General features: G+C 40.6%; 1 protein-coding gene across 10 annotated transcripts; it reads left to right on the plus strand.

Moving 5' to 3' along the window:
• On the plus strand, nucleotides 1-24,198 carry CEP57L1 (centrosomal protein 57 like 1). 10 transcript variants are annotated; one of them, XR_006014078.1, is made up of 13 exons: nucleotides 243-324; nucleotides 5,676-5,760; nucleotides 9,168-9,387; nucleotides 13,213-13,357; nucleotides 15,113-15,292; nucleotides 15,858-15,979; nucleotides 16,405-16,515; nucleotides 16,788-16,865; nucleotides 18,594-18,692; nucleotides 19,412-19,489; nucleotides 19,592-19,815; nucleotides 20,307-20,448; nucleotides 21,431-21,553. XR_006014078.1 is itself a non-coding variant. In XM_042016381.1 (13 exons), the coding sequence occupies exons 3-13, from the start codon at nucleotides 9,358-9,360 to the stop codon at nucleotides 23,923-23,925; spliced, it is 1,428 nt and encodes a 475-aa protein (XP_041872315.1). In that variant the 5' UTR covers nucleotides 243-324; nucleotides 5,676-5,760; nucleotides 9,168-9,357; the 3' UTR covers nucleotides 23,926-24,198. The 10 variants fall into 10 exon arrangements, 9 of the variants coding, with proteins under 9 accessions (XP_041872321.1, XP_041872315.1, XP_041872319.1 ...); XM_042016381.1 differs by lacking the exon at nucleotides 20,307-20,448 and adding an exon at nucleotides 23,710-24,198 and having other exon boundaries at nucleotides 21,431-21,575; XM_042016385.1 differs by lacking the exons at nucleotides 9,168-9,387; nucleotides 20,307-20,448 and adding an exon at nucleotides 23,710-24,198 and having other exon boundaries at nucleotides 5,676-5,776; nucleotides 21,431-21,575.
• Nucleotides 24,199-24,545: the final 347 nt, after the last annotated feature.

The raw sequence follows: 24,545 nt of genomic DNA on the forward strand, positions 1-24,545 counted from the left end.
TCAGCCGTCCCCGCCGGGACCGCCACCGACCCCCGGCAGTCCCCTGACTCAGGGTTGGGGGAAAATGGCCCCGCCCAGCACGGGCAGCCCGGATGACAGACACGCCGGTTAGCCAATCGCCTTTCAGCGCTCGCGGCCGGGAGGCCGAGTCGCAGCGGGGAGCGGCAGTGCCAGGAGGGGGTGCTGGGATATGTAGTCCGGCCGAAAGGCGGTCCTGTGGCCCTCGCGGGGGAAGACTACGTGTCCCGGCAGGCAGCGCGCCGCACGGCCAGGATCCTGCCGGGGAAGGGGCAGGGAGGGCGTTCGCTGCGGGATGTGCGCACGGTACTCCCGTTATCCTGCTCGTTAGGCTTTTGGGGGGGCTTGCGATCTGTCGCGACAGGTTATGGAGCGCCGACGGCTGGCGGCAGCCGGGGTGAAGCAGTCCCCGTAGCGGGTTTGCCTCAGAGCTCTGCACCGGCAAGCACTTAAGCACGCACGTGTTGTAAACGACCGCGTAAGCGTGCCAGAGGCGGAGCCTGGGATGTAGCCTAAATTAGCGCGTCAGCGGGAAGGGAAAAACTGCCGATGCTAGGGAAACGCAGTCCCGTCATCACGTGGGATAAAAGAGGGCTTGGCGGGGGGAAATCCCCGGAATATTCACATTGAGCAACAGTTCCGCGGTATTTTTATTCAAGTTAATCCAAGGGGATTTTTTTTTTAATCCCAGTCGTGCAGGGGCTGATGAAGCTGGAGAAGAGAAGGCTCGGGGGGAAATCTTACCCGTGTATATATCCGTACATTTATATGTCCCTGGAGGGAAGGTGCGATGAGGATGGAGCCAGGGTGTTCTCGGTGGTGCCCAATGACAGTATTAGGGGCAAGGGGCTCAAATTGAAACAGCGGGGGTTCCCTCTGAACATCAGGAAGCACGTTTTTTTACTGTGAGGGTGACCAGACCCTGGCACAGGTTGCCCAGGGAGGTTGTGGACTTGCTATCCTTGGGGATATTCAAGAGTTGCCTGGACACGGTCCTGGGTAGCTGTCCCTAGGTGGCCCTGCTTGACTGGAGGGGTTGGACCAGATGGTCTCCAAAGGTCCCTGCCAACCTCAGCCGTTCTGTGATTAAGCGTAATCTGCCACTAAAGAGGCTGGTATTGCTGTTTTCCTTGCTTTTCCTGCAGGGAAAAAAAAAGGTGCTGTTTTTGATAAATTTTAATTTTCAGCCAAGTCAGTTCCTTGATCCAGTTCACCTCTTGGCAGAAAAAAGAGGAAAACAAGGGCAGAACTGTTTGCAGCTGTCACATTGAAGCAATCATGAAACTACGATTTTGAATATACAGAAAGGCAAAAGAATACTTGGGAGTTAATTAAAAACAGGACACTGGGCCTACATAGGGTCTTGCACAATTATTTTTAGCTTCTCATATACACATTTCCCATTTTAAAATTCAGATCTCAAAACTGAAGGTCAATGCAGAACAAGCTAGTCTTATGCCACAGAAAGATGCAGAACCCACTTCTGAGTCCAGGAGCAGAGCTTGGGCTGGCTCCCCAACACCATCCATCAACAGCTCTCTTATTTGTAAAGAATCTGGTTTCTTCATCTGACATCCCTCTGTTTTCTGGAACTGTTTCTTTAAAACTTGCATTTACCTGTACCTTTCAAGGAAGACCAGTCTCTTTTTTCCCATAAAATCCTTTCTGCAAGGAGACTGCATTGCCATTGTTTGGTAGGGTGGACAGGCCTGGACTGCTTCACACAGCTGCTTCCTCCAGGCCCTTGGCACCCTCGTGAACAATGTATCTGCTGAAATCATCACTACCTGTAATAAATATGAGTCTTGACTTCTCTAAGCATTCGAGGCCTCCACCCATCATAACTGATGGGTTCAAAGAAAATAGTTCTGCCAGTGCCTTTTATGTTGTTGGAGGGTTTTTTTGTTTGTTTTGTTTTTACATTAGCTACCACTTCAGCTTCCCATCCCATTCTGTTGTCACTCATTATGGTCTCCCATTTTCCTGTGAATGGGCATGTCACATCTGTTTGCTTTATTTCTATCTAAATTTTGATCTCCAGAAGTTGGCTAGATCTTATTTTTCTCATCATGAGTTGTTGGGTGTCTCTGACAATGACTACGTACATCCAAGATCAGTAGACTGAACCAGAATCAGAACTGGAGCTTTGGTGTTTTAGACTTTGGTACGGCTATATTCATGCACTGAACGCTAAGATTGATTGAAAGTCACAGTACTGCCTTTTATCTTTTAGAAGCTGTTTTTTCCACTGGCTCCAAATGAACTCTGGCTACAGGAAACAGATTGTGAAACTGGCTCCAAGGCCTAAACTTCAGATTTCAGCCCTTTGTTTTATAGATTTTAATGTAGTACTTAGGGAATAGTGATGAGGATGGCTTTATTTTTTTCCAGACCAAATCTCTGCAGTTTTCTGATACCAGGTCAGGCCTCTTTATGCACGGCAAGTCATCGTGGAAATCAAGGTCAAAGGCTACCAGTGGAATTAATCAGAGCCCGAAGTTAGGGGAATGTGTTTGTTTGATTTGCGTGTTCACTGACTGAAGTTAATATGCTTGTTTTTGATCCCTGAAGAATGGATAAGAGAGATGCAGAATTATGAAGGAAACAATCTGGCAACTCATCCAGAATTACAGCAGTTGAGTTTTCAAAATGATAAGCTGAAGAAAAACAAATTTGTGGCTGTTTTAAACCTCAGTATTTCCTTCCTTCATGATTTATCAACTTCCTTTTTTTTTAACTAGATAAGGACTTCTTTAGCCATGACATCTAACAGCAGAATTATGTTTGAAAATACAGTATCTAGTAATTGTATTAGTGTCTTTTCTAAGATCGAAAATATATTATATTTACTTTTAAAAGTGTGTTCCAGTTTCTGTATGTTGCAAAAGAGCACTTTATTCCAGAATGCATTTAGTCAATATACTGGAGAACTAATAATAACACAGTAAAACTTGTGCAGTCTAGAAGGAACTGCATTGTAGATTACATACCTTCAACTGCTCTCCTTTACACCTTACTTCATTCCAATTGCTAAATATCTAGGATGGGATGACTCTCTTCTAAAAGCTCACCCTCCCTTTTTAGATGGGGGTTTGGCATGTTGCCACAATAAATGGTACTCCACAGTAAAATGCATTTTTCTTCACAGCTACCCTCTGAGAAAACAAAGTTCTGTAACTCATGTTTTGCAAAGAGACACCAGAAAGCCAGAGGCTACTCCTCTACTGCCTTTGAACACAGGCTCAAGCTTTGTGTCAAGCCCAAACCATTATATTTGGGAGAAGATGGGGCCTTTTTTTTCTTCTGAGCATGTGTTTTTACATCTAATGTGTTCTGGCCTATTATGTGTTGCAGGTGTACATTTGCACCAAACCCTGCCACCCTGCCTCCTTAGAGGTCACAAACACAGCAGGGATGGGTAAATTAGACACCATTTTGTTTTTAGAAGACCAAATCTTTCATGCAGAAAGTCTGTGGAATAGTTTATGCTGGAGAGTGGGTTGCTTTGAGAAGAGCTGGGCTATGATGTACCAGAACTACGGGCCTCTTAAAGTCCTGGTGTGCTTTGCCAACTCTCTGACTACGCTCCACTTAACTGTATAAATGTAAACTGAAACACTGAGGACTAGGAAAACAGTATGGGTAAACTACAAGTGCAGTTCTGAAAAACTCCTCTGAGCAGCCACTTGAACTCTTGTTAATCTGTTTCTGGATAGAAGTGTTCAGAATTGCCCAAGACTGTGCATCTTGGAACCTGTCTTCCCTTTGTTCCCATTTGTGATCTAGGAAGTAGGTGAAGCAGCTCTAAGAGAGATCCTGCTGAGTGAAACCTCTCCAAGCCCAACAAGTCAGGTTTTTCTGTTGTAGCCACAGATGGCTTCAGTGCCTGGCAGTATTTGGTAGAGTGCTCACCTTCAGTACAGTAACCCAGAAATTAACAAATTGCCTTTTAGCTCAAAGGCATTTACATCAACACCTCCTAACTACCAGGAGAGTGTCCCAGGTGCTCAGGAGGATTGCAAAATGGAAGGGAAGCATCCATCACCTCAGTTGTTGAATTTGTATCCTGTTGGAAAGGATGGCAAATGTGTGGCACTAGTGTGAATGAGAAGGAAGGTGACACAGGGAGCTGTAGGCACTTATTCCTGGTTTCTGATAACTTTCCCAAGCCAGTGCTGTTTTTTATCCAGGAACTATTTACTACAAAAATGCATAAATTAACCCCAGGACTATGTTTTGATGATTGAACTAGATGAGAGAGACACCTCCTTGTTATACTCTGCATTTTGCCTCAGCTGCCTTGTCCTTGTTCGAGACTTACATGCTTTTTGGAACAGGGTCATAACTTCAAACGAAAAGGTGGTGACTCCCTGTTTCCTTCCTGCTCTTCCTCCTCCCAGTCTAGCGTGGTGGTCAGGGATGAGGCATGAACGCTCCTCAGGAACTCTCACTTCCCGGCCAATGCTCTGACCACTGGGTAGCAGCACAGAGAAGGTGGACACTGTTTCCTCCAGCTGCACTTTAAAAGAAAAGGAACGTTGTTCATTGGGAATTTTATATCTGCTGACAGCCCAAAAGGCCCTTTAAGCACCTTTGGCAGGCTGTTAACATCGACCTTGGTGTTTTCCAGCAATAACACAAAGAAAAATGCTGTGACCAGCAGCCACATGAAATGAAGTCACAGACCAGAAAAGCTACAGGGACTCTTTATTCATTGTTTTAAAGAACAGATTTTGGCATTCACTGCCAGAAGAGGACTCCAAATTCTGAGTCCAAAGAAGATAAAGGTGGCAAGCACCAGGGTGGGACTTCACACACCTCTATGTTCATAGAGTTTCTTTACCCCAAACCAGAGCTCTTGTTAGCTCCTCACTGAGCGTGCTGCTTGTTTTGGATCTATACCTGCATTTCTTTTACATGCAGGGAATGTAAGCCTGTTGTTACCACACTCAGCCCCGAGGCTGAAAGGAGCATCAGTCCCTTATCAGTCCCATCCCTCTGATTTATTAAGGTCACACACAATGGCAAGAATCGAAGTCAAGAACCTAGAGATCCACTAAATTTCCTTGCATTCAGAAACGGCATATAGTTAATAGGGAAGAAATGCCTATTAAAAACTTAATAATCAATTGAAGTTAGTTTTCTACCTGCAACATTGTGCAGGATTTTGTAGCATCTTACTCAGATTTACTTTTTCTGTATCTCTGAAGTCATGCAAGTTTAAATATACAGATTATTTGAAACAAGTAACGGCTTTGACTGTTTTAAGTCTCCCCAGGCAACTCGGGGCAAAAATAGTGATAAAACCATTTCTGCATTTTTGAATACTCTTTATACCATATGATATACAAACTACTTGTCATTAATACCTAGGATATTGTGCTTGTTCAGGATGTGCAATGTGGATGTGTTGGAATTGCTATGATTATTTTGAGTCATATAAACAGATGATATTATTTAAAATTATTCTTCAACAAAATAGGTCTCCAAAATAAGATTAAGGAGTTGCTCTAACTCAGATCTGCTTGCAATTTTTCTGCATATTAAAAGACAACTATTTCTGACAAAATATGATTTTGGGAATAATTTCTTGCCTGGAGTGAAACTTATCTTTTCCTTGCTAACAATTTTTTTTTCCTTCTCATTCTGTTTCTTAGGCTGCCTGATGTAGAAATGTAGAATGAAGTTTTTGTTCCTTGCCAGGTGCCTAGCTATCGGCAGCACAGGAATATATGAAAAAATGTAGGTGTGGTAGTTGGTAAGAAGAGACAAATCCTATGAATAATTACCCTCTTTGTGTTTCTCTGTTCATCCATGTCAAGCTTTTACGGTTATCTGTCTAAAAATCTACCTCCTACTCCATCTTCAGGCTAGGTTAAAGGATGTTGGATGAAGAGACTGACACTTTCCCTGAGAAAATATTGGTAAAAACAGAAGTCTACTTTAAAAATTAATTCCAAGGCAACGGTGGGGACACAGTCTGTGTGTTTCATCTGCCTAGAGGGCAAGTTGCAACATTCAAAACCATCTTTCAATGATACCAATAAATATTTGAGACATAAAAGGTGAAAATTATCATGCAGTAAAAGGGGTTACTGTGAATGAGTCAACACCTGCAATAATAATCCCCTACCTCTTACATTTCTTCACTATGGTTGTCATTTCAACCCACCCTTATATTTGCTCTGCCCTACCCTAATATGCCTTTTCTTTTTTGCATTTGTCTTTCTAATATCTAATTATTGTGCCTGTGCACAGATGCAGTCTTTAATACTGGAGTCAGTTGCCCTTGAAAACCTTCCCTTTCCACAACAGCAAAGCCTTCCTTTTTTTTTGTCAAGGGTCTATAGCCAAAGCTAGTAATTTCTTCCTGCCTTCCAATCTATCAGGAGACACTAAGCTAAACAAACTACATGTGGAAGACAGTGTGATGGCATCAGCAGGAAATAACAGTGGACATAAAAAGTAGCTTTTTACATTCTTCATATGGAATACTGAGGAGAACACCTTCAATTTCCACATCAGTCAGTGTACTAAGAGCAAGCAGCGTCTGTTGGAACCTGATCTTAAGTATAAAGGGAAGGAACTTGATAGTTACTCTTGTTGGAGCAGGGAGGGGGAGGGGAGGGGTGGAAAATGGGTATTTTTACTTTGAAAAAATCCTAGCTTTTTATGCTAGAAGAGGGAGTGGGAGAAAAAGAATATCAAATGGCAAAGGGCAAGGAACAAAGCTATAGGATCATTTAAATACAGTAAAGAGAGAGGAGTTGAGGGACAAAACCCAAATGTAACAGAAGGTACATGAAAGAATAAGAACAGAACTATGGGTGAAGTGAGGAAGTATATTAGTGACCATTTATAGTATTTGGGTTTTGTTTGATGCTTATTACAAAAAGATTATGTTTACTTTGGACTGATTAAAGATATATAAATGTAATTATTTTGATAGCATTGTATTACAGGGTAGATGTTTTCATGCTAAGATAGGAATTATTTATTACTAGATAGGAATTTGCAGTCTTTCTCCTCTAAATGCCTAGTTCAGTTATTATCTGCAAGTACAAGTTAAAGCAGTTTGCACCAACTCGATTTCCCCACAAAGTGTTGATTGTGGGTGTATCATGTACTTTTGGATGAAGGCTCAATTGAATGAGGAATTTGGTCTGCTGTACTCATTGAAAAAGCAGCAAAACTCTAATAACATTTTGACCCAAGTTTGCATGCTTGATACACTGCCAGGTTAGAATCTATTCCCCAAAAAATTGTTAAAAAATCACAGGTTTTTTCTCCACCAGGTTGTTTCTTTGCCTTGTTCACAAAATACTCGTGTAACTCATTCCGTTTTCTTTCTTCCTCTTTTTTTTTGGTTCTCTCTTTTTTCTCTAGCAAACAGGAACTAGAGAAATATCCGTGTGAATGCTTAGAAGTGAAATGCTGACACAGTGAAAAGTCTTAGGAGTTTTGGGCATGTGTTGGGTCGTTTGTGGTTTGGCTTTTCATTAAAATGCCAGGTTTTATCCTACTTGACAGTACATACGGTGTCATGAGAAAACAGAGAATGCTTTTTCTTTTCCTTTTCTTCCAAGAATGAAAAACAATGATTGTATGAAAGTTCTGCAGAAGACTTGATATTCAGGAATGGATGGGCTTTGCTACAGTAGTATCAAAGAAGGAGCTGGGAACTTAACCTTTATGTATCCAGTTCTGAGGCTGCCAATGTGTATTCTCGCAGTTTGTACAACAAGCTGCCTCCCATGGATTTGTCTGTGTCAGTTTTTCACACCACTCCCAGGTTCCTTAATTTCTCTAATAAATTTTTGCCATTTGCTCTAAACTTATGTAAAGTGGAACTTGACATAACTTAAAAACCACATTGAAATGTTTTATTGATTCAGTGAGGTTTCCCTTCCTATTAGTTTTGCAGCTGCCACCATTTCGTGTCTAACCCACTTAGATTAGAGGAGACACAGGAGTATCAGTTACTTAGATATGTTCTGAGCGATGTCATGTGTTTCAGGCTGATTAAAGTGGTTGTGTCAGGATGCTAGAGACTGGGTGTTCCCAAAACAACAGTGCAGTTTGCCCACAACATTATTTATTTCTTTTTTTTCTCTGTAGAAGGGCTGTTCTTTGTCTGTTGGGAATAAGGCTGAGTGTTGCAGCATAGCTAGTACAGCTGACCAAGCTTTTCTCTCCATTCTCAAAGGAAAGTGAAAGGGGAAAAAAATAGACCAATTTGGATTGTGTCACAAAAATGGCCTCTCACATAACCTTTAGCCAGCAAGGCTTGGCTCAAGAAGACAAGGCAGCAGCCAGAATTTTGGGAGCTTCTTGGTATAGGCGTGTTGAGGCAGTTCTTTAGAACTTCTCTTATGTCACATAAACACTGAATCAGTCTTTGCTTCATCTGAGACTTTGTTTTTTAGTTATCAAAAAAACCCGCTATAAATTGTGCATGCCCAGTAGGTCAGGCCAGAAGATAGACATCTTTGTATTTCTTTCTAAAAAATGCTTTGATCTGCTTTTTCTTTTTCCTCTTTGAAGGTGTTCTGACAGCACCTCTTTCTTTGGTTCTAAAAGGCTGCCCTCACAGCAATTTGAATGAACCAGTGTCCATATGAGATAACAAACATCAGAGAATTTAGTGAAAGTATCCCTTACATTATCACATTATTTGTTTAGTGTATATCTTTTGGGAGACTGTTAAGCCAGCATTATTCCCTGAGCCTGCTATAGTTTACATATGGAAAAAGCTTTTCCATATGCTGCTTTACAGTATGAGATGTAGTTGTATATGTGGCAAAATGTTTCTGGACTTTTCACTTCAGGAGACATTTTTTTAAAACTTCGTAATGATGTGGCTTGCATTGGAGGAGAGAAACAGAAAGGAGGGGAGAACGGTGATGAAGAACTCATAACTGGTCTTTCTGTAACACTTGGGATTTCAGTAATTCTCCACTGTTGGTATGCTTACTTGGGCCAGACAGCAGTAACTAAAATGTCAATTGATTTTTACAGCACCCCAATCCAGTACTCTAGCATTTAATGCAGGTCATATTCAGCAAAAGTAAATAGAAACAGTAAACAGGTAAATCATATTAGTGCTTAAATGCCTCTGATGAAATGGGAAATTCTCTGTTTGTCTTAAGGCACCAAACTCCAGTTTGCTTGCTCTCTTCTAAGGCATGAAAGTCACATATACAGGGATGGACCTGATGGTGGGATTGCTCCCCAGCATACTTTGTGCAAGCTCACTCTCAGCCTGCATGTGATGGTGAGCCAAGAGGCAGAAGTGGTCCCACTGAAGGGACCAGCTTTTCTTGTGCTCTCACCCCAGGGATGAGCACTCCAGCTGCAGCAAGGCAAGAGGTAGGCAGAGTATTTGCATTAATGCAGTCCTGTCCCAGATCTAATGTACTGTGCCTGGCATCATGCACCATGCACAGGGTTGCAAATGTCTGGCACAGAACTCCATGAGCCTCCTAGCTCAGACCTGGAGAAAAACATAGCTGGCTTGCCGAGGCTGATGTTTAATTACAGCATATTCCAAGTTGGAAGGGACGCATGGCAAGCCCAAGGGCATAACTAAGTTACCCCATGCTTGATGCAGCCACTGTTGGAACCAGTTACTTTGTATTTTTCTGGGTAAAATAACACCGGGTATCTGAGCATCACTACTGCATCCACCAACAGAGGCTGGGCCATTTCTCTTTAAAAAACCCAAAGGGCCAGTGTTGACTCCAGATATGACCTGCACAACACAAGTGCTTCACCCTGCTCACCGCAGTGGTGCAGGCTGCTGAGGTGGGAGTGCAGCATTTCTTCCTTCTTCCCCTCCCCTCTGCATGTAACTGGGGTATTTTGTCAGCCTCTGTTTAATATGCATACTTCTCCCTTGGCTCTTGCCCAGACTTGAAGGAGTGCACTGCTTTCCTCAACCAAGGGCTTGTCTAAACAACGATGTTCTGGCTGCTTTAACGAGTGTTGTTCAAGTGCTAAATCCCCCTAAGCCTTGTGGAGTTACATTAGTACAAACATTGCTGTTTGGGAAGCAATATCTGCTTTAAAGCACCTCTCTAGGCTGTGTACCAGGTGTCCACGGCAGTGGCAGCATGGAATAAGAGAGTGGTTTAAGCTTGCTGTATAAGACTTTAAAAAGCAAACCTGGTTGTGATGGTTTTATTGAAGCTTAAATACTTGAGGGGGAAGAAGTTGATGGTAGGACAGTTGACGTTCAAACAGACGTCAAGCTACTTCATTATTTCCTGATATGTTTCTTGTTGCAGTGGGCTGGAAGTGGCCAGGATGTTTAGTGATGCTGATGTAGAGTGACCTGATCCTTTTCCTGGAGTGCATCTCCTTGCCTGAGGTCTGCAGGGTTGTAGACTTTTCTCCTGTGCAGTATGGTTGCTATTTACCTGCTAAGATATTAGGACTCATCTACATCAGAGCAACTCTATCAGAGTACTTCTGCTGACACAGCCTCAAAGCACTATAGCAACCGTTCCCTCACTGCTTCGCACAGCCTTTGTATCTGAGGAAGCTGTGGTAAAGCAAGGCATCTGTAACCGTGTCTGCAGCAGAGTTTCTGCAAACACAGGTGTCTCGGTCCTGTGGTGTTTCCTTTCACACCCTTTGCTGAGCCTGTGCTCTTAGGAGCAGCTTGGGGAGCTCCCCCCTCCAGCTGGAGGGTTTGTATTACCCTCTGCTGTGCTGGCAAAGTTGTGGGGTTTTGTGCTGAAGCCCACACCGGATTAGCTGAATCACCACCACCAGGCAGGTGAGCTGGCCTTTTTCACTTCCCTTTGGTTTCACTTGCAGAACTAAAAGGGTTTTTATTTCCCTTTCTGCCAAATAGGTATCCCCCATGACCCCCCCCCACCTTTTTATTACTGAGCTTGTCCACAAACTCTCAAATTTTCTGCTGCTTTATTCCCTCCATTATTCATTATTTGCTTCGGATCACTGCCCTCCTTACAACTGTCCACAGACCCATCTCCTTGGAAACAGCAAAACTTGTTTATGTGAAAGTAATAAGGAAAGTAATTGATGTATAGCTGTGCAGGCATGTGGGGGAGCCACGTTCCACTGGAGGATGTTGGAAAAGCAAGTCTCCACTTATGCTGACTGCCAGAAAGTTGGATGGTGTGAGCAAAAACCACCTTCTTCCTCTGGTGTTTCCAAAGTTGCCTTCCTTTATTCACAGCAGTGGCAGGAAACTTCTTGCCTGTGCATATGCTCATTTTTATGGACTTTTTTTTGCTAGTCTTTTTTATCACCAATGCAAAGGGGTTGAATAGCAGCAGGAAAATTTTTAAGTCTTGCTTATCTCTTATTTTGTGGAACTCCATGCTGATCACTGTGCCATGCCAGGACCATCTCCTCTCCTGTCTTGTTCCTGACCACCTCTGTGGCCACAGGACTTTCTGCTGAGGTTTCTGCTGCTCCCTGCTTTGTGTCTTTCACTGCCGTTGCCCCTTGTGCTGTTGGACATGGTCAATAGACCTGGCCAGCTGTTAAGGTCAGGTGTCCCTGGATGGTCTTTCCCAGTCCTTTAGGACAGAGGTAGGGAGGCCCATAAATAGCTTTTGTGGCCATAAACACAGTGGGGTCACCAGATGGGATGTCTTGCAAGAGATGGTGGAGTGCCTGGCTGGCTGCTGCTGCCCACCCAGCACTGAGAGCCTTGGGTAGGATGCCGGCGGGACCCCATGGAAAAAACCTGTGGCACAAGGGTAGCCTGGATAGACCCCCTCTTTGGGACCAGGGCTGCTCTGAACGGTGGGACCTCGGGGTTGTTAGCACACAAAAGTGGTGGTGTTTGGGAGGCCCCAAGTCAAGCAAGCCCTGGCAAAGAGATGCTCTTGTTGATGTCTCTGTGATGACAACTTGGAGGAAGAAGGACGGATTTCTGCTTGCCTTCAGTTTACTGCATACCTTGAAGAGGCAGTGTGGCTGGAAGATGATTTTTTTGGGGTTTTTTATATGGGCTTTGAAATAGGCTGTAAGAGCAGTGTTCCTGGAAACTTTTTTTGTTATTGGAAACTTTTTTCTCTGCTTGCCACCCAGTGTGAATGGCTTTTTGTGGGGTGTGCTTCATCAGCAGGCTCCAGTCTTTGTCTGTTTCTTCTTCCTGTTACTAGATACCTCCTTTGGGTGATTTTCTTGGGGACTAACATCTGTAAATAGCCTTACCAAGCAGGAAGGCTGTTCCAGTTGCATGCCTTGTATTTTAAACACAGGTGATATCATAATTGTTATATCACTGAACCTTCAAATAAGCTGGTTTTTTATTAGCTGAAGCTGTATAGACTCTTCACTACTTACACTGTATCAAGTGAAATGCTTGATACTACTTTGATAGGTAGCTGCAGGATGATTTCAAACTTGCTTTAACTTCCTAGGGGTTGTATTAGCCTAAAGCCCTTTCTGCACATTTTACTGTCCATGTCTGTCGTATCAAGAAAAATTACTATTTGACAGGGTGTGAACTGTCTTCAAATGTGCTACTCATAAAATAAAGAATGTGAAAGGGTGGAACAGAAAGGGAGTGAAGAAACAGGACTTAAAACATGCACCTAATAATGGAGATAATGCTGGAGATATTGCATATTAAATATCCTCCTGTTATCTCAACACTAAATGTGGAGAATTATGTCTTTGTTATGTAATAATGGTACATTATTTACCATATGTAATTTGGTTTTACATCAAAAAAGATGGGGAGAAGAGCACTAAGGAGGCTGCAAATGGAAAACAGCTGTAAAACTTGGAATGCTTGCTCTGGAGGGAGCACTTAAAGACACTGAAGTCTGTAAAACAGTTAGTAGAAAATGCTGTTAATACTTGGGTTTTAAAAGGACAAAAATCAGCCTAAGTTATTAGAAAGCACCTAGAAAAACCTTGGAAAATTTTGGTCAGTCAAAGGAAGCTATGTTTAGTGTTATGAAAGACAGTGTTTTGGAATTGCATTAAAAGACAGGATTCTTCTGGTGGGGTGTGGGTATTATTATTATTGTTGATGTTGTTGTTGTTATCTATTATTATTATTATTATTATTACGACTGTTATTATTATTATATTGGTGCACATGATCTGGTTTGATATAAACAAAGCCAGGGACTGCCCAGTGACATACTTTTGAAAAAGAGACTGGTAAAGAAGTAATAGCATTAAATAGCTCTCTTTGTACAGGCTATGGATTTTGAATCAAAGAACAGTTTCATAGGAAGCTTTCTTCAGCCACCAGATCAGATGCTTCCTGCAGCCTTTGTTTATACAGAATCAAAGAAGTTGGCAGCTGCTGCTGGTGACAGGCCTTCTCTCCCAAATAACCAAGGTATAGCCAAAATATGTCCTTAAAATGGTCTTTTTAATTGTTCCATGTGAAATCTCTTGAGCAAACTCCCCATCCTATTTTACTGAGTTCAATGACTTGCTGCAGTTATCAGTCTGACATTGAGACAGGATGTATATGTGTCCTGAGGGAGTAGTCTCCCTGAAGTCATACGTCTAGAATGGAAACCTCTGCAAGTCTTCTAACATCCTTGTAAACTTTGGCTTTGAAATTTGTTTAAATTAAAATCGTCAGACTTCCTCTGAAAGCAAAGGAGAATGCTTCAAACTTAGTAGAAGCAGTTCATGACTTCAAATACAGTAAAAAAAAAGATCATTAGTATGGTACCCTGACTTGAAATTGGCTTTGCATAGTGCAAAATTTGACTCCTTCCAGCTTAAAATCACTTTAAGGTTTTTTTTTTTGCGTGGTGTGTTTCCTTGGGAGAACTTTTGAACAATTCAGACTCCCACGAAAATTAGCAGCATGAAAGTTAGTCCCTATGAAATACGGTTCTCATGTGCTTTAGTGGGGGACTGCTCTCTGGAGCTCACAAGGCAAATGCTCAGTGGCTTAACATGTCTGGAGAGCTTGGGGAATCATGAGGATACCCATACTCAGACTTACTATCATGGACAACTTTGCAACATTGCACAGACATAGCCTATGAGTGTGCATGTGATCATTGCTCTTCACTTGGAAAATCTATGATTTCTGTAGTAATCTTATGTCATACAGAGCTTTGGCTTTTTGGATTACAGTGATCAGTTTAGTGTTATGTAGCTAAGTGGTTAAGGAAGTATTTAGCATACCAACAGAAAGATGGAAAAGGTGGTCCTACTTCATCTTTCTGCTATCTGGTATTTGCTTTTTGGGTTTTTTTGAGTTTTTGTTTGCTGTTTGTTTTTTGCTATTGTGTGGTTTTGTTTGGCTTGGGTTTTTTTTTTGTTTTTTAATAGGTCTGTGATAAGGTGGTGAAAGTTATTAAGGAGGTAGCAATATTTGATGGTATTCTTTTGATGAGAGAGTTTGGAATAAAGAAGCTATAAATTACAAAATGTCAGAAATAAGCTTGACTTGTTACAGAACATGTCTTAAGCTTCCACAAGTGTATATACTTTATGGAGACGTAGCAAACTTTTTCTTATAGCTGAAATTGCAGCTTTTATTTTTGGTGTAATTTGACACATACTGATTTGAGGCTGAAAGCAAAATCTTCCAGACTTGTTTCTATGGTTTAAAGAATCATCAAATACAAGATACTAGATGTTGAAACATTACCTTTGGAAACAATAAAGTATTTAAGAATGTACCCTTTTCTAAATTGTCCCTTTGTATCTAATTTCTCCCCCTGTTCTGAGCACATTTTCTGTTTTTAATCTGTTCAGGCCAGTTGCATTACATCAGAACTTGTGACTTCACTTAGATACCTGTGTTCTCTCCTTGTATTTAAAGAGAAGCCCCAGGGTTTACTATATTCTATTTGCCATGATTTCTTTGTGCTTGGTGCCATTTGGAAAATAGTTTTGCTCATTGGGCCAGAGCTTCATACCTCAGTTATGCAGGAAACACATCCATTTTCTCCCATGTATGCTCTGCATATGTTAGTGTACAGCTGGGGAATATAATTAATTTTGGGAGTGATCCTAGGAAGAAAATTTAGGTAGTATATTGTAATTTGAAGTGTTTTCTAATAATAATGATCATCATCAAAATAGGAACTGTTACTTACGGTGTAGCTGTTGCATTGTTTGCTAGCTGTAGTGGCAGCCCTGAAAACTCTGCAAGAAAAAATCCACCGTCTAGAGCTGGAGAAGTCACAGGCTGAAGATAACCTGTGCAGCCTCTCCAGAGCAGCTGCTCAGTACAAGAATGTCTTAGAGCAGGGATCCTACGAGAAGAACACAGCCCATCAAGAGCTGATGCAACAGAGGAAAGGTATTTCTTTTGAGCGATAAGGTGTAGCCACAGCAACACTAAGACTGTATAATCTAGGGAGTGTTTTGTTTTGAAAAACTGCTAATTAATGCAGCCCCCTTTCATTTTTTGCTTCAGAACTGAGGAGGAACAGGAGCTTGATAATTGTGAATCAAGTTGAGATATTTCTTACATATATAAACCAAGTATGCATAGGCTATAAAGCAATTTTAAAGACTAAGCATGTTTCAGGTGGTATGTTTAACTCTTAAAATAAGCAAGCAGCTGCTTACACAACACTGCTAACTTGAGAAAAGATAGGAGAAGAGAAGAAACCAGATTCTGGTTAGGTATCTGCTGATACAAATCAAAGTAACTGCAGTGCTCATCCCTTTGGAATTCAAATTAGGGACTAGCTTTGAAAAAACATTGTGATTATATATAAAATACATTTTAGCCACATGACTTGCTCTGACTAACAGAACTATTCTTGCCTGTTTCGAGGACAGAATTTCTCAATGAAATGACAGTCTGGCTAAATGTGTAGCTCCCTTTGCTGTACTGAATGTCTTGTTTCTCTCTGTAGATGCAAGTGTGCAGTTAAGTGCAGCACAATGCCGCTGCTCCCTGCTGGAGAAACAGCTGGATTACATGAGAAAAATGGTTTGTACTGCAGAACTGGAAAAGAAAATGATTTTACAACAACAGGTGAAGTCCTTTAGCATAATAACAAAGTAGCGATGTAGTTCAAAAGTATAGAAATGTGCAGGATCCGAAGTTTTTTGTGGCCATTGTTTTTCCTCAGCTCTGCTCAGGCTGCTAGCAAACAGAAGCAATTTACTCTGACTGATGACAACCATTCAATGAATTGTATGAAAAGCTCCCTGGGTGGAACTCCTAATGAGCAAAACCATGCTACTACTTGTACACTTGGTAGACAAAAAAGCTGCTGGAAACTTAAGTTGTCTTTGTCTGCCTGGTATTTTTCATCACTTAGCAATTTAAAAAATATGGAATTTAAACTAATTAAACACCTTTACTGTGGTGTGGGGTGGTTTGGTGGGTTTTTTTGCTGTCTGAAACAATTTCAGTCAGTTGCCAACTCCATTCTTGCTTATTTTTTCCGGGCTCAGCTTCAGAAAGAGGAAGATCAGAACCGGTTGGAACTGCATGCAAAACTTGAAAAGCTTGAAGTGCTAGAAAAAGAATGTCTTGAACTTACTGCTACTCAGAGAATTGCCGAAGTAAGCATGCATGGAATGACAGTCTGAAAGTCATTTGGTTTAATTTTATGGCATACTATTAACAGTACTAAGTTTTGCAAAAGTTACCTCTGTTAAAGCATACCTGACTGAATGCCACCCTGGCTTTGTATGCATGAGTCTTTTTTCAATCTGGGCTTTAAAAATTCCTACAGTCCAGTTTTATCCCCACATTACAATTGCGAGCTCCTTCAGACTTCTGATTCAGCATGACAAATTGAAGTGGGACTAATCATTCTTGCCTTCAAATTCAGGACAAGATCAAACACTTAGAAGAAAAGCTTTGTAAAGAAGAGCATCAGCATAAGCTAATACAAGATAAAACTGCTCAGGTAGACTGAAAAGATTTTATTTTACCTTATTTTTTAGTACTGAAGAAAGCTATTCTCTTTGTTCAAAATACCCTTCTTTTTTTCATTACACTTTAACTCCACATATTTACTACCCAGGCAGAACTCCTGGAACACTACCTAGACCAGTTATAAACTACTTATTAGAAAGCTTGCCTGGTGTGTTGCATATCTCAATGAAGAAAGATTCTGCTTGGGTTTGTATTAGTGATACAGTTCATCAGCCTCAACACTGCTCTAAGTGACCCAGGTAGAAAATTAATTTCTAGAAAATCTGTAACTGAATCAGGTAAACTTAATTTACAGTAACTCAAAAGTGGTCACATATGAAACCTTATATCCCAAGTGAGGTTGGTTATTATGTTTATTTTCCTCCCTTTGTTAAGACTGTAGAAATCTAATACATAGGGTTATACTTGAAAAAAAACCAGTGAAATGTTGTTCATCAAATGAGATCTTGTACAATTCATTATTCTGTGAAGCCATAATCAGTTTGCTGGGCCACCATCCATCTGAGAGAGGACTATTTGCCAAAGAGAGCAAAATCAAAGAAATTGTTTATTAAAGGGGCAAAGTAGTCATATTCCAAAGCTCACTTTGTGCATAAGTAGCAGCCAGTTTGAGAGACAGACCAGCTGTGGGGGAATTCTCTTGAGGTGGGGTGGGGGGTGCAGTGCTGAAGAGAAATATTGGAAGAACCTAAGCAAAGCTGATGCCTTAATTTAATTCATCACTGCTGTCAGCTTTTATACCTCATCCAAGGATGATGGGTTTTCATCAGTCCAGGAAGCTTTAAATAACATGCAGATTTGTAGCCCAGATGTCTGACCACTTCCAGAATCCAGAAGAATGACACAGTTGAAAACTGGTAGGTTTTTTGGCTTCTTGCTTAGACTGCTTTCTGCTGCAGAGCAAAAGGCCTAGTACAGAGATTTTATCTTCTGCAAAACATGGTAAGAATGACTTTCCCAGAGCAGATAGTCTAAACATTTGCTCAAGAAAGGACTTAGGTGCAGTAAACTGAGTGCTAAACTAGTGTTGGTACCATATTAGTACACTGTGGGATGGATTTCGGTCTGTTGGATCTGGGCTGGGAAGCACAGGGTGTGGTGTGGTTCACTTCCCCTTGATGACACAAAAGCCAGAATATTCTCACTTTAGTGGTGGAACTCCAGCATTGTTTAGTCAGAACTGTAGCACGTGCCAAAACAAAGTCCTTGTCCTACATTTAATTGGGAATGATTATCATCCTGTTTATCATGGGCCTTGATATCAACTTTGAACCACTGAGCAATCTGAGGATTGTCCAGCAGGTTTGACCTCAGTGTTACACAGACAGGCTTAGTTCTCTCTGTCCCCAGATTGTAAGAGCCAAATATTCATATAATTTGGATTTTATTATCAGATCCTCAACATGTGGCAGGATTGGTTTATCTCAGTTGCTGGTTGTCACAGTGGAAAAATACAGCTGCTAGTGCAGCTGAATACGAAAATGAGGAATACTAAGAGCTGCAAGATCTGCCTGATACCCTGCCTTCCTAGTAATCTGTTTAGTTTTTAAGAGTAGCTTATGCCTTCCAAGCAGGACAGTTAATAGTGCTCTTAATTGGTTCTTACCCAAGCATGAAAGAGAGAATTAATTAAACCTTGCTATTCCATACTGCTAATATTACATTAAATGGTTGTTTTCTCTTTTGCTTATTGCCACAGCTTCAAAATGGATTGGATATAAACAGAATTTTGATGTCTTCAGTAACATCTCAATGTGAACCTGAAAAGGAAAATGGGAAGAACAAAAAACCTAGGAAGGTAATGTGGAAATTTTTATTAGCATACTGTTGCTGATAGCATCTGACTCGCACAGAGACTGGAATTTGTGAAAAATGGGGATGTAAGAGGCACTTGATTAATCTGCTGCACTTTACTCCACTTCTAAAGTGACAAACAGTGCCAAATAACTCATTTTCTCCCTTTTTTTTCTTTCCTTCATTAATTAAAATGGTACTGGGGCTGATAGGACATCACTGGAAACCTTTCCTTACCAGCTTTACCATTATCTCTGTTAAAGTCTTACTGCCATTCCCCACGTCCTGTCTTAGCTGCCTTTCAGTTTATCTGGAAAAATTAGTTTCCAAAGTTTTAGCTCAGCATCTTAAGATGGTGTGTTTTGGGGGGATAGCCAAAATCCAGAGAATTTATTTTGCAACGCATGTTACAGATCAGTCAAAATTTTGCAACTGTGCTTTTGAAAACGTAAGTAAAAAAGGTTCTATTCCTTTAATGTTAGCCTAATTGTTAAACAATCTCCTACATGCATATGGAATAAAATTTACATGTGCCAGCTATTGGAAATTCTTACTTGTTACACATACAGGAGGGAAATTTGTTTTTTTTGAAACCAGAAGAAAACTGAGGTGTGATGCATTTCACTGTGTATTTACTTGAATTTTACTTACTAAAAAAAAGTTTAAGATTGTACTCTTGGGTCAGCAGATTGGAATTTCTTGTCTTATATTTGCTTACGGCAGAGAAATCCTACAATGAAGAAAATTCAGCTTTCACAATTACATGTAAAGGCTGGTGAACTACCTTTTGTGGCTGGGAAGGTAGGTGAAAACCACTGTTCTCACTCAAGTGGCATCTACAGTTTGAGTAAGGCTCTGTAGTTGTTAATTACTTCTGTAAGCCACTAATAAGTCTTCTTTAAGTCTGTCAGCTCCAGCCATTCTGTCAGTGCAAATGTACAAAGTGTGTTGCATATTATGAAGCATCGCAATCCATGTATCTCGTCACGAAGACAAGGAGAAGCTACGTCTGGGCTTTCAGGACACAGTGCACTTTCAAAATCCTCTTGTTTCACATCACCCACTGTCACCAGGAGCTTTTCAGACCTTCTGTTGGCCTTAGAAGACAAGCTGGGCCAAATGAGCTCGTGAGTACCCATCCCTGGTGTTGTGTGTAACCGTGACTTCAGTGGTAGCCCTGAGAAGCGACAGGGTGCTGCAGACAAGCCTAGCCTGTTTTAGCTGTAGGACTTCTTGTTGACAGAATGACCTGAGCAGGCTGGACTGGTAGGATTTTTCTCTTTCAAAAAATTCTTTCTGTCCTGGTGCTTCACTGGTTTTGTTTTTCTGCTTCCACATCCCGTATTTAAACAGGCTGCTACTAAAGTAATAGCTGCAGCAAGTGAAAAGCCTTTCAGACCTGTGCTTTTTAGAAATTTTAAACATATTGTGAGATATACAGAATAAACCAAAATTTTTCTCCTGGAGAAGGCTGCAAAGGTGGTGCTAATATTGAGTAGGCCTGCAGGATGCAGTCAGCCTGGGTGGTGGAATGGGTTAGTACAGGTCTGGCATGAATAGTCCTGTCACAACATCTGTCCTGTTCCTTTGTACTCACTCTGTGTTCTTTCCTTACCAGTGTACCTGCTGGGTCTTTGTGCTGAGTCAGTCTGGTGCTCATACCCTCTGCTTGTTGATAGCAGGAGAACCTGCTGGTCCTGTAAGGGGGTTGTGAAAGAGGGACAGTTTCCTGCCAGAAAATGGGCAGGGTGTGGAAGAAGGTAACACTTTAGGTGGGAGTGTATGTATCTTTCTAGCCATGCAGGTAAATGTGGATTACAACCTGTTGTGTTCTTAGGCATCTTTCATTAATGCAGGCTTGTGGGACTGTGGACCAAAGCTCTGTAGCTGGCTGTAGCAGACATGCCAACATGATGAGCTGTGGTTTGAACAGATGAGGATGTGCTGATTAAACCAGTTAGGATGTTGACACTGATTCGAAATCCTTGATGTGGCAAAATTTAAACTGGCAAGCAATCGCATGTTCAAAAAGCAATGTCTGTCTTACTCATGGCAGTTCAAGGACAGGCTTTTTTTTTTATAGCAACAACCAGTTTCTTCAATTAAACTGTCAATGAAAAGCAGTTACTCAAAAGTCAGAAAAGAAGCTCTGTCTTTTGTAAAGGGATTACTTGTCTAAGAGGGGGTCTCTGGCTTCAACTTGTTCAGGTATCTGGGTATCAAGATCTACACAATTTCTTTTACTTAATCTGATTAGTTTAATTAAGCAGCCCACTTTGCTGTAAAACTTTTTGAGTAGAATATTTAAATTTGAATAATTTGTCAGAAAAATTGTAACTTGAATGTACTAGTTTAAAAAATACTTGTGTATTACACTAAGCCTTCAAAGTCTACGCTAAATTGTGCAGGAAGTGAAAATGTTGTACTTCACAGGTGCTGTTCACTTTCAAAAATCTCATTTTGCACACTATTACACATGTAGTTGTTATGCCTGTAGGAAGAGGAGAAGTAAGATGGACATCAGCTAAAAATTTGGAACAAGAAAATCAGACTCACAGGAAAACCTTTTCCTTTTCTCAAGTTAATATATTCCAGATTAATATGTATTGTGTGAGGGTAGAAATAATGCTAAATTTCTGTAGTCTGCACAAAATGGCTCTTGCAGGAAGAAGCAACTCTTGCAGGAAGAAATCCTAGATATCATATCATGAATACTTAGATTGCCATTCTTGTCTTTAATAGTGAGCATCAAGAACTTCTGAAGCAGATACAGGAGACTCAAGACTTCCAAGCTTGTGAAGACCTGAAACAGGAGCTGGATTGCCTTGTAAAACAAATGGAGAGCAAAAGAAAACAAATATCCAAGCTGAAAAAGCATCAGGCTACTGTAAGAATGAAATGTAAAGTCTCTAGCTAGTAACATTCTAGTTGAAAGGCTGCCACAACTCTGCCTCCTGTTGTCATCAGCTAGAATGTCACTGGACTGTTTAAAGCCACGGTGTTCCAGTATGGGTGATTATAATTAGAATGCTGTCTCATATTCTTGTACCTCCAATTCCTTCATTTAATCAAGAAAAAGTGCTTACAACTGGCAGTTAGGAATGTATTCTGGTGGGAAAGCTTCTTGCCCTGTGGCAGTTCTGCAATACAGAGTTGGGTTGCTCTGTCTGTCACTTCTGCTCACCGTGTTAAGACAAACTGTTGAAATTTCATTCCTTTGTATCTTGTCCTTCAGGGGAGTGAGAAAATAGAAGCTGTAATTCCTTTACAGACTGGATTAAGTGTCTTTTATATTACTGAAACATTGAAGCTTTTTTATTAATTAGTCTGTTGACCAGAGCTTCTCCAAAAATAATAGCTGGACAAGCCTTTCAGTTTTGTTTAACCCTTAAACTGAGTGAGTCCTCATTCTGTCAGTATTTAGTTTAGAGCCATACATAACAACTTTTCAGATATGCCTACATAAAATCACTCTTCTGTAGCTGAACTGCTTAACTCTTTTGTAGCAATTTGGTTTGGAGCATATGATTAAACATTCAATCCATAGTTCTGATTGTTTTCTGTTTTTTCATCTTATGTTTCAAGACAAATAGACTTACCTGAGAACTTTGCTTATACAGGAGCCAAAATAAAACTCAATGTGAGACTTTATGAAACAGGGAGGTGATAGTTAATTTAAATCTGACCAATTTTATTCCCAGTCATTTTTTGATAGAGTTTATTCACTTAAACTTTTTATTGTCCGTGTAATTGCAAGCATAGAGGTGCTTTATGTCATAGCAGATGTGTCAGACTTGCATGTTAGCAATATGGACAAAAGGACATTGACTGCTGAGTCCTCGCTGCCTCTCTTGGCAATGTCTACTGGTTTTTTTGATAAAACTCTTATTCTTGAAGAGCCAACAATTAGTGTTACTCCTTGCCTCAAAGTCTTGCTGACTTCATCCTCAGGAACCTAAGACAGTAGACAACAACTGCACCTTTGTTTCTTTCTTTTGCATATCTTTATGGCTACAGCTTGCCTTTGTTTTGAGATGATGAGGAGTAGCACATACAATGTGGAGCAACCTTGTTATCGTCTTTGCCTTTTATCGGTGTGCAGATCTTCTGGCAAGTCCTCTGTGCTCTGGTACAGCCTGGTCAGAGCACACCCCTTAGGGTCATGCTGAAAATAGTGTCTGTATGATTACTGTCCATCATGCCCTGGTTATCCATACAGGCCATTCCTCTAATTCCTTGGCCTATATTGTTTTTTTCTGGTGCTTTTGCACTGAGACATTTCTATTTGTATTTTGTACAGACCAATCTTAATATTTCTGATGCATATTTCTCTTTCTAGAACCTGCCACACTAAAAGTGCAATGCTAATCTCTGTGTTTCACAGTTAATAATATGTTCTAGAATGCAATTAAAGTTAATTATTTTTAGAAATGGACTTAAAGCCTACCTTGGCATTTGGAATGCTTCCAGCCTAATTTTGTCATTGGGAAGTGACCTTTTCATGCAAAGTGCAAGTCAAGACTCATTATTTGACATTTTAAAAAACATTCTTTAGCAATTAACCCTATTTATTCTGTTTTCCATTTCTTTTAAGGAGGCTTCAAAATAAGCTGCTTAGATCCAGTAACCGATAATTAACAGTTTACATTTTAGAGGTTTATTTGTTCTTTGGTTTTTTTGTTAGGGTAGTACAATCTGAAATGGAAAGAGACTGTTGTAAGTATAGATTATTAAGAGATGATATTCCATCTCTCTCAAGCAAGCATTTTTATGTTAGGGAGCGATGGGATTCAAAAACCAATTGAGTTTGGGTGAGGTCAGTTTTCTGTGGTTTCTGTATGGGCAAGGTCAGTTTTCTGTTACAGTGAGACAACTGTGCAAGGTTACTAAATTTAAAGTTTTCTCTTTCTTTAATGTCCCTTAGACACCTGTAGTTTGGAGTTCAGTAGAAGTCCAGTCAGCTCTACAGCTGTGGGTCTTCGGAGTACGTAACATGCTAATTAGTAATTTTTTTTTCTTAGGTGCAGAAATTAAAGAGAAAAACTGAGAAATTGAAGCAAGGGGCAACTCACGTCAAACTAAAGGGTGGTGAACAAAAGGAAACAAAGGAGGTTGCAGTCACTGTAAAAGAAAGTATGTGTAAACCTTGTCCTGGGCAGAAAAGCAGAAGCTCTCTTCAGCTGCTAAAAGCTGTGAGGAAACTTCAGTTATCTCTGAAAAAAGATGATATCATCTGAAAAGAACAGTTCTGAAGCTTGCTATGTTAGATGTTTTTGAAGTTGTCTGACACCTAGTAGAATTTTAGTTGTACAAAATACCTTTTAAAAATAAACTAGATACAGTAGACATGTACATTCTAAACTCTCTAGTAGGTCAGATTGTTCACCTTAGAATTAACTTTCATGTAGTGTAGTTATAACTCAACTACACTTCCTTGTAATGGAATAATGAAATGTTATTATTTGCTAACTTGTCAAATAAAATTTTATACTTTTTTTACACTTAAAATAGTATGTGATCTTTGGTGTCCTATTTCCCCGGCTGCCAAGGAGATATTTAGAGCTTGCTTTTCCAGAATGACTTGGGCTAGTGCTTCTGTACAAATAAAAACAAAAGCCTTCCTTTTCTCTAATAACTGAAGATTCAGATCACTGTGAATGAGGCAGAAGAGGTATTTTCTCTTTATGAATGTATGTATGTTTTCATTATTATTAATATTATTACTTTATAAGCTCTATTGACAGTCTTAGCATGAGGGACAGCTGAGGTCTGGAAGCAGAACCCATGACTTGGTTTAGCCACAATAATATGGGAGTGTTCTTGATACGTGCATGGGAGGGGACACTGCCAAATACTT

This window comes from Corvus kubaryi, unplaced genomic scaffold (assembly GCF_017639235.1).
Source record: "Corvus kubaryi isolate FWS band 111438036 unplaced genomic scaffold, C.kubaryi_AGA036_p1.0 split3-73, whole genome shotgun sequence".
In the NCBI taxonomy this organism is placed as follows: domain Eukaryota; kingdom Metazoa; phylum Chordata; class Aves; order Passeriformes; family Corvidae; genus Corvus; species Corvus kubaryi.